The sequence below is a fragment of the Microcaecilia unicolor genome, chromosome 1 (assembly GCF_901765095.1).
Source record: "Microcaecilia unicolor chromosome 1, aMicUni1.1, whole genome shotgun sequence".
NCBI classification, from domain to species: domain Eukaryota; kingdom Metazoa; phylum Chordata; class Amphibia; order Gymnophiona; family Siphonopidae; genus Microcaecilia; species Microcaecilia unicolor.
In genome coordinates, this window is record NC_044031.1 from 71,850,337 (window position 1) to 71,868,113 (window position 17,777).

The following is a 17,777-nucleotide window of genomic DNA, read 5'->3' on the forward strand; positions in this document are numbered from 1 at the left end:
TGACTCATCCAAAACCGTATGTATATACTGAAAAATCTTAAAATGAATTCTTGATACTACAGGCAACTAAGGTAACTGGATCAGCAACGGGGTGACAAGTTCAAAACAGAAAGACTTGAAAATCAAATGAGTAGCAGCATTTTGAATCAGAGTAAGCCCTTAAGCCATTACTTTAGTAAATGGCAGTACATAAATGGTATAAGGAATCATCCTAAAAATGCAATCTACAAATTTAAGTAAGCTATACAATTTGGTAGTAAAAATGGTAATAATAAAAACATAACAAATGTAGGCAGATAAAGACTATATGGCTTATCCAGTCTGTCCATGTCATCTATTCTCCCAAGAAAACATTGACTTTTTAATTCTAGAAGGCAATTTTTTCTATTACCTTTCACTCCCAATAAAAGCTTTAGGCCTGAAAGTACCAGAGTACCATATGGATCTCCAATCATTTATTGTTACATTTGTATCCCACATTTTCCCACCTTTTTGCGGGCTCAATGTGGCTTATATATAACCGTTAACAGTGTTAGCCGATTACGGTTTGAACAAATAAATACAAAGTGATATTGTGGTATAAATGAGGTATATGTATGGTAGGAAACAGTTGGGGGAACTTAGAGAGGGAAAGGGGGAAGAAGAATCAGGTAATGTCCGTTGCAGTCTTTGGTTATGTTGTGTCGCAAGTGACCGGTATTTTTATGTCTGGTCATTGGGGTATGCTCTTCTGAACAGGTCTGTCTTTAGTGCTTTCTGAAAATGTAGGTGGTCGAGCGTAGTTTTTACTGCTTTTGGCAATGCGTTCCATAGTTGTGCGCTTAGGTAGGAAAAGCTGGTTGCATAGGTGGATATGTATTTGAGTCCTTTGCTGATGATGTTCCAAAGATCGAAAACTCCACCCATCAACATCCGAGACTCGACAGGAGTCGCACCTGGGTCCATCCGGCCTGCATCAGGAATCCACAAATCAAAACATCAAAAAGACATACAAAGTGAGCAAACCAACACAGTCAAAGGTACAAACACATACAGGCCAAATTAAAATGTACATTACTCAAAATTTCACAAAAAAAACATACAATCACAAAAACATCCCTCCCTCCCCCTAGTCCCTAAGCGGTTTAAGTTTCCTTTGACTTTTAGGGTCTTCTTGAGGGTTCAAAACCTAGAAATTGATGGGCTTTTTAACTATAAAAGTGTGTCCCACTTCACGATTTTTCTACCTCCTCCTTGATTACACCACTGAAGCAAGGATCCAGAACATTAGTTCTAAATCAGAAAACTATACTTCCCTCTATATACTCTTTACCATTTCAGAATCATAATCCAGCCAAAATTACGTTATTTTTATAGTAAAAGTAGTGATTTTAGAAGCTCTATTCTTGTTCTGGATGTCTGAAAACTGCCATTTAGACACCCATATTGCATGGACATCCAAATTCCAATTTTACAAAAGCAGTATGTCCATATGGCAAGGGTGTATGGTCTGGGTGTGTTCTGGGCAGGACTCTAGGAAGGGCCTAAAATATGGATGTCTGTATTTAGACCTGCTACTTGTCCACATTACAGAAAGGTGCTCTGATTGAGCAATTCTGAATGGAGATAAAGGACGTCATAGTAGGTATTTTTCTGTCCTTGGGAGTGCTCACAATTAAAAAAACAAAAAGGTGTAATGAGACAAACTGGCAACCTCTGTTTTTCTTCTCTGGCTCTCAGCTGGTTGCTTTAACCATTAGGATATTTCTCCATGTGGATACCTGCGTGGCTATTTTATAATATGGACGACGTTCCTCTGCTGCCACACAGACGTCCATCTCTCTCATTTTGCCCCATTCATAATTTGGATGTTTAAGTTTGTAAAACAGATGTTCATGCTAGATGTTTCCAGCACATGGACATCTATCTCACATGCATTTTAGAACAGGATACAACCTGTTGTAAAGTACATGTGAGATGAATGTCCACTTGTGAGGTGCTGACTGGGACATCCACATTCTGAGTTGGACATCCTTTCTAAAGTGCCCCTCCATATCAAAGCAGTTCTTAAATTTAACCAGTTCGAGAGTTCCAAAAGCTTATCTTACCATGTAAACAGTGAAATGCTCAACACTGAATGGTTAGCATGAGGAGGAGATTCTGAACACGAAACAAATATCTCTCATATACAACGTTAATCAGTAGACATCCTGATTCAATTGCAATTATCTTCAGTGATTTTCTTTTTCAAGTGGATGCCATGTTGGCTAAAAGGTCGACTTGAGAGCAAGAACTGTCACTGGAGAAAAGTGATAAGAAGGTCCATCAACTTCATTGATGCATCCAATCCAATTGCTCAGGTGCACTCAGAGCAACTTGTGTACCAAAAAAAATAAATAAATAAAATAAAACTTCTGCTCCCTTACACTGTTTCCTCGTTTGTCTGTTTCCTCCTCCTTCAATACATTCCTCCTCTGTCCTTCTCCATTCCATTCTGTCTTCCCCAAGATCATTTTCCCAATACAATTTTGCCCAGTTCCTCTCCCTCCTCCACATTCTTTCCCTGAAACATACTCTCTCCCAACCTCTTCTCTCCCACCAGTTAAACCCCCTCCATCCTAGATCTCTTTTTGGCAATTAACCCTGCTCCTTTTCTAGGGACTTGCTGCCAAGCTCTGCTTCTTAACGAGATATTTTGTTTTCCTGCAGCACCATACAGCTTTCAGAGTTTGAGTGGTACTGTGCCCATTTCCCCAATGCAATCTTGCAGGAACAACATGAGAGACTGGCCACTTACCAGCTAAAACTCACAGAGTGCAGGGCCCAAAGAAACAGTTCTAGAGGTGGTGCCAGCAGCAAGTTTGCAGTGAAGAATTGGGGAGAGATGCATGGGCTGCATTTTAGGCCAAAAGGAGCTATCACAATTCCCTGGGCCTTACAAAGAATAATGTTCTAGTGGGTATGTACAAAGACAGTTCATAATCACCATTTTAATAAACATTTAAAAACTTAAGATAGCTTAAGAACCACAGTAATAAACTTACAGAAACTGTATGTGTGTTAAGCAGATCTAAGTTGAATAAACTGAACCCCACACTCGCCAATATTAAATGAACATTTCACGACACTATGATTTCTTGTGTTACTAGAAACAATTTCAAAATCTTGCTTGCCACCATCAGGCCTGTCTTTCCTGAAGAAAAAAATCCTATGAGTCACAAGATTTTGCCATGGCTTACAAAGATAAGGTCTATAATCTATATCAGCATTACACTGGCTTTCCACTGAATGAGAAGGTCCTTCCATCTGATTTGAAGATTTTTGCATGATGGCTTGAGTTGATGCAAAAAGTACTAACTGATATTCTTTAAGGAGTTTCCTAAGAAATTCAGTGCATTTCTTTAGATTAGCTTCTTGCATATGAAAGCTTTCTCCTCCGTTATTTCTGTCTATCCAGTAAAAAGCTGATATACTATCTAAGATTAAAAGGCAGAGTGAAGGGTGACTGCAAATCATGCTTTCCAGAGAATGAAGTGTGAGAAGCAACTGAATACTACTACTGCAGTATACCAAAAAAAGTCTACTAAGGCACTGTTTTACTATCTCTTCTGTACTTTGTGACAATCTGCGTTCAAGAATAGTAACAAGTCGAAGCATGTCAAAATGGTAATCCATGTCAATGAATATGACTTCTACTTGTAGCCCTCCTTCAGATTTCGGCAGGATGCAGCGTGTAAGCAGATGATAAAACATTTCTGTTTTTCCTGTTCCTTCTGGACCATAGAACTCGATGACATCTCCTACAATATAAAGTAACAGTGAGTAGGCATTTTGATCTTTAATCATACCTGTCATAATCCCTGTTACTGTTGATATCAGAAACAGTATTTTTTTTTTACTGTTGTTTTCTTTATATGCATTGTTAGTTATCTGATAACTTTATTCTATTAGCCTCAAACTAGTCTGGACTAAGCTGGCATTGTACTATCTGCTGTGGTGAGAGGAAGTTTCTAAGAAGTGGGGCTATTACAGGGTGATCATATAGCTCCATGTGAAAGGTGACATGCTGATCCAGTCCTAGTTTTACATTGTGATATAGTCTGGTTTTCTAGGCAAATCATAAATACTTCCCCAAGCATGCATGTGGGGGTGGAGAGAGGGAGGGAGGGAACACCGGGACTGGCTCACCCTGGCCTCCTTGACATGGAGCCAGAAGCTTAACTTCAACCCTGCTTATCAGTTCCTTCTTCTTTCCGCTCTGGCTTGTATAAGAATCCATAAATGGAAAGGAAAATTAGCATTATATAATACACATAATACTGATGAGAACTATCAGCTAGTTGTTTTCAGGTAAATAACTTTTATTATGCTGTCTCCCAGATGGCACCACCACAGCACCCCCTTTTATTAAGAGCTGATCTTGGCCTGGGGAATGGTACATCCAAAATCCACATTTGCTGATGCCCAGTTGTAAATATGAGCATTTTTACAGATGCCTTGCAGATATCCCATCAGTGAAACTTCTACTCTACTCTGATAGGGACAGTCCTAGCTCTAGTAAAGTAAGCTTTCACAAGTTTAGCTGTTGCTTAGCTTTTTGGCCCTAAAGATACATGGGCCAATATTCAAATGTCATGGTTAGTGTTTGTTTTAAACACTGGCTCTAGCGTTTAAATTATTTACATATATTCAGTGTCGCTCTCTGCAGAAGTGGCGATGCTAAATATTATGAATTCGCACTGACTGCTGCAGCTCTATAAATAGCAGCAATACTCAGTTCTTACCCAGATATGGTTTCAGTTAGGACAGCTGAATATCGCTGATCATGCATAGATTTATGTGAATTTCTCATTTTCCACCTCCCTGTACAATATGGATAGTGCCTGAGGTCTGTACGAATATTCAGCAGCACTATCCAGATAGTGCTGTCTACAGAGAGCACCAACTTATAGGTAAATACCTTTGTTTTCTCCATGGCAAGCAGGCTAATGGGTTCATTTTCAAAACATAACAATGTCTAAAAAGCAGCATTTGGACATTTTTCTCTTAAAAACATCCAAATCAGTATTTTCTAAATCTATTTTTAGACGTTTTTCTTTGAAGTCCATCAGAAGTGTGTCCAATTCTCAAGGGGGCATATCACGGGCATGTTCAGGGCGGGACTTGGGCATTCCTGAGACTTAGACATCTTTCCGCCATAATGGAAGAAAACAAAAACTTCCAGGACTAAAACTAAGAAGTTTTGAGCTAGACCTGTTTTTATAACAAATAAGGCACAAAAAGGTGCCCTAAATAACCAGATGACCACAGAAGGGAATCAGGGATGACCTCCCCTTATTCCCCCAGTGGTCACTAACCTCCTCCCATCCCTCAAAAATGTGATGAAAAAGTTGCCAGCCTCAGATGTTATACTCTGGTCCATTAGAACAGCATGCAGGTCCCTGGAATACTCTAGTGGTGGGAACAGTGCACTGCAGACAGGTGGACCCAGGCTTCTACCTCCCCCTAACTGTTACACTTGTGGAGGAAACTGTGAGCCCTTCAAAACTCACCAGAAACCCACTGTACCCACACAGAGATGCCCCCTTCACCCATAAAGACTATGGTAGTGGTATACAGTTGGGGGGTAGTGGGTTTTGGGGGGGAGGGGCTCAGAAGACAAGGTAAGGGAGCAATGGTCAGATGTGTACCTGGGAGCATTGTATGAAGTTCACTGCAGTGCCCCCTAGGGTGCCTTATTGCTTTCCTGGGGTGTCAGGGGGACCAGTATACTAAAAATGCTGTCTCCTCCTACATCCCAATGATTTGATTTTGTGCGTTTTGCACTTGGACATTTTTTTTCAAAAATGGACCAAAAAATAAAATGTCCAATCACAAAACCTTCTATTTTCAAAAACAAAAGATAGACATTTTTCTTTTTTGAAAATGACCTTCTTTGCTATTCAGATTTTGGACGTTTTTTGTAAAACGTCCAAAGCTGGACTTAGACGTCATAGCGAAAATGCCCCTCTAAGTCAGTCTCACATATTGGGTTTTCCATAATATCATAAGAATAGCCATACTGGGTCAGACCAATGGTCCATTTAGCCCAGTATCCTGCTTCCAACAGTGGCCAATCCAGGTCACAAATACCTGGCAGAAACCCAATTAGTAGAAACAATCCATGCTACCAATCCCGGGGCAAGCAGTGGCTTCCCCCATTTCCATCTTAATAACAGACTATGAACTTATACAAATTTTGTTTTTAACCCAGCTATGCTAACCGCTGTTACCAGAGCTTAACTATTCTTTGCATGAAAAAATATTTCCTCCTATTTGTTTTAAAAGTATTTCCATGTATGCGTGTCCCCTAGTCTTTGTACTTTTTGAAAGAGTGAAAAAATGAATTAACTTTTGTCTGTTCTACACCAATCAGGACTCTGTAGACCTCTATCATTTCTTCCCTCAGCTGTCTTTTTCAAGCTGAAGAGCCCTAACCTCTTTAGCCTTTCCTCATATGGGAGGAGTTCCATCCTCTTTATCATTCTGGTCGCTCTTCTTTGAACCTTTTCTAATTCCACTATACTGTTTTTGAGATATGGCAACCAGAACTGAATGTAATACTCAAGGTAAGGTTGCACCATGGAGCAATACACAGTCATTATAATATTCTTGGTCTTATTTTGAATCCTTTCCCCAATAATTCCTAGCATCCTGTTTGCTTTTTTGGCCGCCACTGCATACTGGGCAGAAGACTTCAGCGTATTATCTACAATGATACCTAGCTCTTTTTCTTGAGTACTGGCTCCTAAGGTGACACTTATATCCCACATAATCCCAAACAAATTTGAGTTCAATGTGGCTTACAATAAACAGTATAGGATACAGAACAAAGAATGCATAAGAAAGTAATTGTTGTAAGAATCCAATCTTACAAGTCAATATCATAAACATACTGGGATAGCTATGCTTTTTACATGACTTTCTAATCTAATCTAAATTTAACCCACTTATTCCCTACATAGGTCTGAAGTGGCTTACAATTTTAAAACTATATAGTTACAGGCACTTGCAAAACATACATAGTTAAATCCACTGAAATATCTGACTTCACAAATTTCTTAAATAAAAAAAAGCTTTCAAATCCTACCAAAACAAAACATAGGAAGGTTGATGCTTAAGACCAGGGGGGTCTGTTTACTAAGCCGCAATAGTGGCTTCTGCATGGCATTGCCGACACAGCACATTCAAAGTGAATGGGATTTGTTGGCACTAGTGCACAGCCAGCCAAACTAGCGGCTTGGTAAACTCCAGCACAAATGGTAGATTATTCCATACCTGAGGAGCCTGGTATAAGAAAGAGGTCTCCAAGACTCTTTTTAATGATAGGTCGACAAGGTCCATCTGATGTAATGACTGATAGTCTGGATAAGCACAAGACCAACTGAGTGACCTGAACTGGTATTAAACCATGCCAGATCTGCAATCTTTAAAAAGTATTTGTGCCTGCAACGGCAGCCAATCTAATTCCTTCAACAGGGGAGACCCATGATCAAAAGTACTCCTATTAAAAAAACATGCGAGCAGAAGTATTCTGCAACAATTGCAAACAATTCCTCAATTTCACTGAAATGCCTACATATAAAACATTACAATAATCCAGTTGGGCTAAAACTCTGAACCAACAATCTAAAATGATACTCATGAAAATAAGATTGAACGGATCGTAATTCTCTTAATTTAAAAAAAACCTTCCTAAAAAGTCTATCTGTGCTTCAAAAGACAAAGATGAGTCCAATATCATTCCCAATACCCTAGATGATCACTCAACCTTCAGTTTTTCGTTTTCCCAATTTGAACAACATCTGGTAAACATTCCATATGATTAGTAATCTAAAGAATCTTGGTTTTGTTTGCATTTAATTTCAACATGAAAGGATAGGCCTGCTTTGCCTTACCAAATTGATACTCATTCTGAGATCCGATTTGTTAACATCCAGCCCAGGTCTATTTGGATCATAAGAGATGCAGATCTGAAAATTATTGGTTCTGTCTAATAAAAGGAGAGTATCAAGAAATGTCCTCTTGTTATAGCGTGCTATCAGTGATCCAAATTACCCATGTTGTATAAAAGCTTTATGAATATCACTGTTATATATATTTTTGTATAATTTTTCTTCAGACCATCAGAGGTAGAATATAGTTCACTGGTGGTACACCATATTGCAATTTACATATGGTGACTTAATTTATACCTATCTCGTCATCGGTCTTAGATGTTCATGTATATATATTTTTTATAAGAATTTTCTATTTTCAAAAGTATCTTCTATATATATAATATAGGAAATAAAGATCCTTTTACTTAGCTTTGAAATTTCGATGTCTTGTCAGACTGAATAGTGAAAGCAGAATAGATGGCCAGGAAAGGAATATGACAGGAGAGCTAGAGGGTGAGAGGAGGAGATGGAAAAGTTGATACGTACATGAAATATAAGTATAGCACTGAAGAGTGAGAGGGTGAAATCTGAGTGGGCAGATTGAAAAGACAGAAAGAGGAAATATGTCAGAGACAGATGTACTGAAGGAATGGAAGAAGACAGGAAGAAAATGGAAAGAGAATAAATGACAGTACCCAAAACGCCTGTGACGCATCTCCCTTGAGAAAGCCGGTGGGCAAAGCGGGTCCCCGTTGGGAGTCAGGATATCGGGTGTTCAGCAGCTTGATCAACATAGAAGTTAAAGTTAGGCCAATCTGTTTCTGGTTTTTGAAAATTTGAGTAACAGTTTGGAAATATTAAAAGCATCTAATATAATAAAACGCACCGTGAACGTTCTAATGAGGACAACGTTCTGAAGTCACTAAAAAACACTCCCTGAAGGGTTCGTGGGGTTCGTGGAGTTCGTGGCGTTCGTGGTGTGAAGCCACCCAGCCGTCTCTGCCCCGCCCTCGCGTCAAACGTCATGACGTCGAGGGCGGGGAAAACACACGGATCGCGAGGGCAGAAAAAAAAAACAAACGGATCGCACCCACGCACGGTGCGTTTTACTATATTACATTTACCTCTGTGGTGGCGGTTCCGGCAGCGCAGCGTCAGGGAAGGAGGCGGCGCTCCCGACGTCTAGCCTTCCCTTTGCTGTGTTCCGCCTTCTTCTGACGTCAATGATGACGTCAGAAGAAGGCGGAACACAGCGAAGGGAAGGCTAGACGTCGGGAGCGCCGCCTCCTTCCCTGACGCTGCGCTGCCGGAACCGCCACCACGGAGGTAAATTAAAAAAAAAAAAAAAAAGAAAAGGGATGTGGGTGGGCAGCAAAGTTGAACACTGGGAGCAGGAGGGCAGGGGAAAAACGACAGCATGGATGCGAAGAGGAGGGGGGGGGGGGGGAAGAAGAGGGCGGGCCAGGCTGGGACATGGGACAGAGAGGAGCATGGATGCGAGGAGGGGTCATGGAAGGAAGAGAGGGGAATTACATGAAAAGGAAGAATGGAGGGGGCAGGGGACAGAGGAGCATGGATGGGCATAGATTGGGAGGGCAGAGCTCAGGGAGAGAGGGAAATTGCTGGAAAGGGAAAAATGGAGGGGCCAGCTGACAGAGGAGCATGGATGGACATGGATTGGAAGGGCAGGCCTCAGGGAGAGGGGAATTGCTGGATAGGGATGAATGGAGGGGACAGATGGGCATGGATGGATATGGATTGCAGGACAGGCCTCAGGCAGAGAGGGGAAATGCTGGATAGGGAAAAATAGAGGGGCCAGGTGACAGAGGAGCATGGATGGACATGGATTGGAAGGGCAGGACTCAGGGAGAGGGGAATTGCTGGATAGGGATGAATGGAGGGGACAGATGGGCATGGATGGATATGGATTGCAGGACAGGCCTCAGGCAGAGAGGGGAAATGCTGGATAGGGAAAAATGGAGGGGACAGATGGGCATGGATGGATATGGATTGCAGGACAGGCCTCAGGCAGAGAGGGGAAATGCTGGATAGGGATGAATGGAGGGGACAGATGGGCATGGATGGATATGGATTGGGAGGGCAGGCCTCAGGGAGAGAGGGCAATTGCTGGATAGGGAAAATGGAGGAGCCAGGTGACAGATGAGCATGGATGGGCATGGATTGGAAGGGCAGGACTCAGGGAGAGGGGAATTGCTGGATAGGGAAGAATGGAGGGGACAGATGGGCATGGATGGATATGGATTGCAGGGCAGGCCTCAGGCAGAGAGGGGAAATGCTGGATAGGGATGAATGGAGGGGGCAGGTGACAGAGAAACATGGATGGCCATGGATTGGGAGGGCAGGGCTCAGGGAGATAGGGGAATTGCTGGAAAAGGATGAATGGAGGGGGCAGGGGACAGATGGCCATGGATTGGGAGGGCACGGCTCACACTCTCTCTCTCATATACAATGTCTTTCTGACTCTCCCTCTCACACACTCTGTCTCACACTGTATCACATTCACTCTCTATGTGCCACACAGTCACTCACACACTCGCTTGGTCTCATACACTCACTCTCACAGAGAATCTGTGTCTCACACACACTCTCTCTCTCACCCACACACACACACTCTCTCTCACACTGTGTCTCACATACACACTTGCACACACTCTCATTCTCACACACACACTCTCTCACAAACACACTCACACCCAGACTCACTCTCTCTCTCACACACTCACACTTTCACTCTAACTCTCAAACAGTCACTCTCACATACACTCTCCCAAACATACACACTCCAAGGAAAACCTTGCTAGCGCCCGTTTCATTTGTGTCAGAAACGGGCCTTTTTTACTAGTAAAAAAGTAAAAAATATTTTTTTCTTTTATTTATTAATTTGAAACATTTACAAGCCATAAATCTTGTACACAGAAACTCAGAAAGGAAAAATGAAATAAGGGAAAAAGAATTCCCACACTATATTTCAAACAAATATGTCACTTCTTTTTTAGACCACCAATTTAAACAGCGTGGGGGGGGGGGGGGGTGACATATCATAAGGAGTTTACATTTCCAATAGTAGTAACGAAAAAAAGGCTTCATCTGATCCTTGGTTTTGTTTTGTTTTTTTTCTAAATGTTAACTATACCATTAACAGATCTTCTCATAAACTAGGTCCTATTTGGTTAGCTTTTTTAAAATCAATAAAAGATTTCAGATGCTCTGGCTCAAAGAATAAGTATTTGTTATCTAAGTAACATATTGAGCACTTGCTAGTAGAAATTTCGCTCCCAAAGCTTTAGTTTCTTCTCTTAGAGCCAGAAAGGCGCTCCTTCGATCTTGAGTGGATTTTACAACATCAGGATAAATCCAAATCCTATCACCATAAAATGGTTTTAGTAAATTTTTAAGTATAGTTTCAGAATAGAGTTTAAGTCTTGTTCAAAGACTAAAGAAACCAATAATGTGTGTCTGTCAGTTACCTCTATACTTGATTGCTCCAAAAATGCTGTAAGATTTTGAAGTCCCAATTCCTGTGCTTGATTAGTTGTTTGAGCCTGAAGTTCCTTTTTCTTTTGCTCTCCCACCTTTTGAGATATAGGTAAATAATATATTTTATTTATCGGAGGAATAAGGTTGGGAGAGAATTGTAATATGTCCATAAGATATTTCTTGAATAACTCTGTTGCACTTATTTCAGATATCTTTGGAAAGTTTAATAAACCTAAGTTCAGGCGTCGATTATAATTCTCGAATTGTTCTATCCTCCAATGAATCATCACTTTGTCTGTAATCAAAGATTCTGTAGTAGATTTTAGCACAGCTATTTCCTTTTGCACTTGAGCATTTTGTACCATAGAGTCTTGTTTTAAAGTATCCAAGGCCTCTGTCAAAGAATCCAGTTTGGTCGCGATATTTAAATTTTCCTGAACCACTTGTGCACCGTGTTTGTTAACGTCTGAATCGCTTTCCAGATAGTCTACTACTATTTACTACTACTACTATTTAGCATTTCTATAGCGCTACAAGGCATACGCAGCGCTGCACAAACATAGAAGACAGTCCCTGCTCAAAGAGCTTACAATCTAATAGACAAAAAATAAATAAAGTAAGCAAATCAAATCAATTAATGTGAACGGGAAGGAAGAGAGGAGGGTAGGTGGAGGCGAGTGGTTACAAGTGGTTACGAGTCAAAAGCAATGTTAAAGAGGTGGGTTTTCAGTCTAGATTTAAAGGTGGCCAAGGATGGGGCAAGACGTAGGGGCTCAGGAAGTTTATTCCAGGCGTAGGGTGCAGCGAGACAGAAGGCGCGAAGTCTGGAGTTGGCAGTAGTGGAGAAGGGAACAGATAGTCTCTAGAGTAACCACCATGGGAACAGTTTGTTCAAAAGAAGTTTTCTCAGCCGCCATCTTAGGTTGGTTGCCGCCGTTTTCAGTACCTGATTCGCCGCCTTCTAACACTTTGAGGTCTGTCGGCCTTCCCCTGGTAGCGGCCGGACATGGTGGAATGTTAACCTCTGGGGAGCAAAGAGTTGTTTCTGTTCCCAGTAGGGTCAGCGCTCCTTCGCTGACTCCCAAAGCAGGAATCCTCACTCCGGTTACCCTTGGAGTGCTAGTGGTAAACCTTTCGATCGTAGGCTGATGTGGGGTAGAGGTTAAAGCCGTCGACGGTAAGCTCTTCACTACTCCCTTCCTTTTCGTATGAGGCATTTTTTAGTAGCGTTTTACTTTTTTTAAACTAGTAGTGAAAAGGCTCAGACCCGATCATGGAGACAGCCAGTAGCTCAAACCGCCATCTTGACACCCCCCCGTAAAAAATATTTTTAGGAGGTTTTTGGCCGATGATGATTGATAGACTGGTGAGTGCTGTGAAGATATTGGTGGCAAGTCCGCCGGAGCACTCAGGTAGTTTGAGGTCTTTTCCACCTTTTTGAGATTTTTAAGATAACCCTTGAGCATTAAGGGAATGATTTCTACTTTGTTTCAAGTATCTCATGTGCTAATGTCACCATTATCATGCGTCCATTAAAAAAATCCAGTATTAGCACTTATGAATACCTATTTTGTAGGCAGAAAGGGCATATGCAGGCCCAGACACACTCCCTTTAATGCAAAAATATATTTTTTGTACAGTTAGCATGCACAGATACTGCTGGACACCTGAGTGTGTCTCACAGTAAGCTATTTTAAGCTGTGGTGTGTGCTAGTGCTTACTTCAGCTTAATAAAAGGACCTCTTAGTCCCAAGCTCCTGCCCCAGAGAGCTAGACCAGAAGGGACCTCTATTACACTGGCACAACACAGGTTGTAGAAAAACATAAACAAAACTCTCTAAGCTATCAGAGCTTTCTAGAGTAGTGAAAGCACTTCTAGGGCCGCCCACATATACACTGTTGTGTGCGACCTCAGTTTCACATAAAATTGTAAGGAATTTAATGATAGGGAAAGTGGGTGGTCTTTCAGAGGACTAATACTCTGCTGTACTCTGATAACACCTGTTTTAGGTGAAAAACTTTGCTTTCACAAAGGACAAGCAGAATATACAATTCCTCCAAATAAGAATCCTTAACTACATGCTGCCTTTAACAAAAATAAACAAACAAAAAATACCAACACTTGAAATTTTTTTTGCAGTAATCAGGCCATCTTCAACTATTTAAATTTTTCTCTCCCTTATTTTAATTTATTTTATTAGCAAATTAACAATTGCACAAACCATTGTGCAGCATAAGACATAAGTCATGGCTCCATTGTTTCTTCAAACATAGCAACTACATCAATGCCATAATAATGGTAGAACAAATACAAAAAAACTGAAATTGAAAACACCCCTTACGCTTAACCTCACCCCCTCCCAGATCAGTCTTTCAAAATTTTAAACAAAGACAACCTGAAAATAATAAAGCCTATGTTGCAGCCTGGCACAGATCTTTTCCATAGAGGCTGACCTCAGGTGGCCCACCAGTGCCAACATGACTCTGACATTATGAGTTTTGACATGCCCTTCCAAGGTAAAGGCAGTCTAAGCATAAGCAAAAGAGATGCAATCTGCTATCTAGAGTTATTGGAATTAAATAAATAAGAAGGGCAAAAAGGTGGGAGGTCTTTCTAAGGACTTTAGTCCACTCCAAGCAAAAGGCAATCATTCTTTCGCAATCTAAAGTGGGCAAAATATGTTCACCTCTGTGATTCTATATATGATGACTAGTTGTGCATCCAACTTTGAGTGTGCTTCTGAAATGAGCATGCAAATAAACTGGATAATGAGCTCTGAACCATTAATAACTGGGTGTTAACAACCAATTACTGATGTTAATTGGCACTCATTAAAATTTGTGCACTTATCTAGATGCATGCTATTCTATACAGCATGGCGCCTAACTCCCATGGTGCAAACCTCAACAGGAGGAGCGGTCATGGGTGTGTGAAGTGGCCTAGTTCCACATTCCGAGAGTCTTACCAACACAGGTGATATGATCCTGTCTCTTCTCTCCTGATAATGTAGGGCATACCTATTTGACTGTGAACTGGATAACATGATTTTATTGACCAACTAATCTCTGAAAGCCTTTTTTTCCATTCTGCTTCAGGAAGTTTATCTGATGAAGCTCTTCCTGAAAGGACAATAGATTATGGGTGGGAACACCCTCCACATAACCTCCCTAGTCAAGTTTGAGCATGTGGTTAGGACAGATGAGTTTTGAGGAACCTGGAAGGAGATGCCCAGACCAAAGAGTCTCCAAGATGCTGGGTGACTTGGATGGCAATTTACAAGCTCTGTGTAACTTGATTCCACTGGAAGTGTAAGGTCCTTTGGGTTTATTTCATATTGAGACGTGCCACGAAAGTTATACTTACTGTTGAAACTAGAAGGTCCAACAATCTCAATATGTCTTTGCAGATCTGCTGACTTATTTCTAAGATGTTAATCCTAACTTGTACAAGAAAGGCTTTCAACTTAATTGTTAAGATGACAAGCTAAAGTGGTTTTTGAGGTACTTTATAATGAATCCTACTGACTCCAACATCTAAATGGTTGTGGCCACTGATTCTATGGCTCTTTTCCAAGATGTGTTTGTGACCTGCCAATAATCCAGAGAGGGAAAAATGTGCACCCCTAGTTTCCATAAGTATACTACTGTTATGGCTAGGAATTTTGTGAATACTCATGGTGCCAATGATAGGCTAAAGGGCAGTATATGATACTGAAGATGTTGTTTTCCTATTACAAATTTGAGAAACTTCCAAATAGGTTTTCTCTTGAACAGGGGGCATTTTCTAATTTGTCATATAAATATTCTCTTAGGCATGAAGCTTAGAGCCATACCATTTTACGTGTCCGTATAGATGGGGCTGGTCTCATTACAGTTTAGATGGGGCTGGTCTCATTGAGGCGGCCATAAGCAGATTTCACTAGACACACTTATTGTGCTAATCCTCTGCAGATATAATATTGAGAAAAATTACTTAACTGTAGGGAGTATGATAACTTTTGAAGCTTCTTATAGTAGTGTGTATATGTTCCACCTTAAAAAGCCAATACAGCTACAGGGGATTCAAGATGGCCGCTGTAGCGATTGCATGATCCTGACCTAGCTCCGTGAAGGCTTACCTTATTGTGAATATGCCGAAGAGAAGGGGCCGTCCAGCTTCCGCAGCCCCGCCACGACATACTCCTGCTACTGGAGGGATAATACCGCACCTCCAGCGACTACCGGTTCCAACCTCCGAAAGGGTTAATCCGCTGAATCGCACCGGCGTGAATGGAGACGCCGGTGCGTCTCCAGGATTAGAGCTGACGCTCAGCCCCGAGGAAAGAGTACCTCCCCCTCGCCCTTCGAGCAGTAGTTCTCCTCTGTTGGCGCCCCCTGCACCATTTTCCCCATCGGGGTTGGATGAAGTGAGGCGGGAAGCGGTGCAAACAACTGGATCTTACCGGGCAGTGGAGGCACAGACGACCCAGGCGGAATCCTTTGTGACCGCTGAAGTACCGAAGGAGAAAGAAGCTGAAGGTTTGGAGCAGATAGAGCAACCAAAAATGGCGGAGGTACTGTCCACACTATTTCCTATTTCTATGTCTAAACCTAAAGAAGTTACACTAGATTCCTTGTGGTCATTAATTGTGGATCTTGGCAAGGCTTTAAGCCCTCAAATACAAAAATTGTCTCAGGACTTTGTGTTATTAGAACAAAATTCAAAAGAAATGGAGTCAAAATTGGATATGGTAAAGCAGCAAGTTAAAGACCAAGGAGAGGATATGAAAAAATTACAAAATTTCCAGGAAATCTCAATGAGAGATTTAACTTCATTATGAAGGAAAACAGAATTTTTGGAAAATTCAATTAAAAGTAATAATTTGTGTTTTTTGAATTTTCCAAAACAATTTACTGTAACACCAAGAGAAATGCTGAGGAAATATTTAAAAGAAGTTTTGGGGATGGCTGAAGAAGCCATACCCCCTTTTTCACAGATCTACTATTTACCATTAAAGACTTCAGTAAATCAAGTAGATCAAGGTAATCAAGATCTTAATATCTCAGCAATACTGGAATCATCGGACTCTGATCCGATTACATCATCAACTTTAATTGCTACAGTTGCCCTGGCTCCAGATAAGAATTGGATTATGACATTATTCTTTAAAAACCAAGGAAAACTTTTTCTGGGACAAAAAATATAGATTTTTCCAGACCTTGCGAAAGAAACACAAAAAAGACGCCAACAATTTTTGATGATGAAACCTGGTGTACTTCTATTGGGGGCTACTTTTTTTTTAAAGTTTCCTTGTAAATGTGTGGTTAAATTTCAATCTACAAAGTATGTTTTCTTTGAGCCTGCCCAACTAACAGCTTTTTTAACATCTAAAAATAAGTAGGGTTAAGGATAACAATCTCTCTTGTTGTAATAATATGGAACCGATAATCTTAGGAATCATGCAATCCTATTTCTTTATTGATGTTTTCAAATTTAAATTTAATTCCATTGTATAAACCTCTTGAATCTATAATGAGGACTTGAGCAAATACTGTAATAATTTTCTTGATTATATTAATGATGTTATAATTAGAGGCTGTTATTTTCTTTTCTGAACAAGTTTGTATACTTGAAATTATTAATAAATGCATAATAATAAAAAAAAAAAAAAGCCAATACAAAGCTATATGAGTGGAGAGTATTTTGAAAATATTTCCTCCACATATTTGTATATTTTTTCCTGGCAGAAAGGATGTATGGATTTCGAATTTACTAAATCAGGTTAAAAGCATAAAGCAAACACAATCCTAAAACAAATAGACACAGTAATAAATATGTATCCCAACCTATCACACCTTCTAACCCACTCAAATAGCACAAAAATAAAACCAATCCCATACCCATTCTTCATCCCACCTTTCAAAACACCCCTATCGCACTGACAAAACTGCACACATCCCCTAATCTTATCTTATAAATGGACCCTAATCAAATTACCAGTACAACAGATTACTTCACACCACACACCTCTTCAAATAGCAAAGCTTTGATTTAGGACTGCATTTCGATTAAAAATTTTAATCACACTTAATTGCACAATCAAAGGTTATTTATTTATTTATTTATTTTCCACTGCATTCTTTGTGACTCTGGGCAAGTCATGTAACCCTCCACTGCCCGAGGTACAAAATAAGTACCTGTATATAATATGTAAACCGCTTTGATTGCAACCACAGAAAGGAAACAGTTCTTCATAGAAAGGGTAGTGAATTTATGGAATGGCCTCCTGGTGGAGGTGATGAAAACTGTATTTGATTTAATAATGCTTGAGACAATTATAAAGGCTCTCTAAGGGAGTGAAAGGGAGAGTAGATGGCATGAATAAGCAGACTGGATAGGTC

The 17,777-nt window shown here is 40.5% G+C and overlaps 1 protein-coding gene across 4 annotated transcripts in view; it reads right to left on the reverse strand.

Moving 5' to 3' along the window:
* Positions 1–800: 800 nt before the first annotated feature.
* XRCC2 (X-ray repair cross complementing 2) overlaps positions 801–17,777 on the reverse strand; it is a 45,701-nt gene continuing 28,724 nt past the window's right edge. For 2 of the 4 annotated variants that reach the window (XM_030198388.1, XM_030198413.1), the window contains one exon: positions 2,596–3,779. In XM_030198388.1, coding sequence (XP_030054248.1) covers positions 3,040–3,779 — 740 coding nt within the window. In that variant the 3' untranslated portion in view covers positions 2,596–3,039. Of the gene's footprint in view, positions 2,355–2,595; positions 3,780–17,777 lie in introns of those variants that run through there. The other 2 variants (XM_030198404.1, XM_030198396.1) reach the window with 2 other exon arrangements.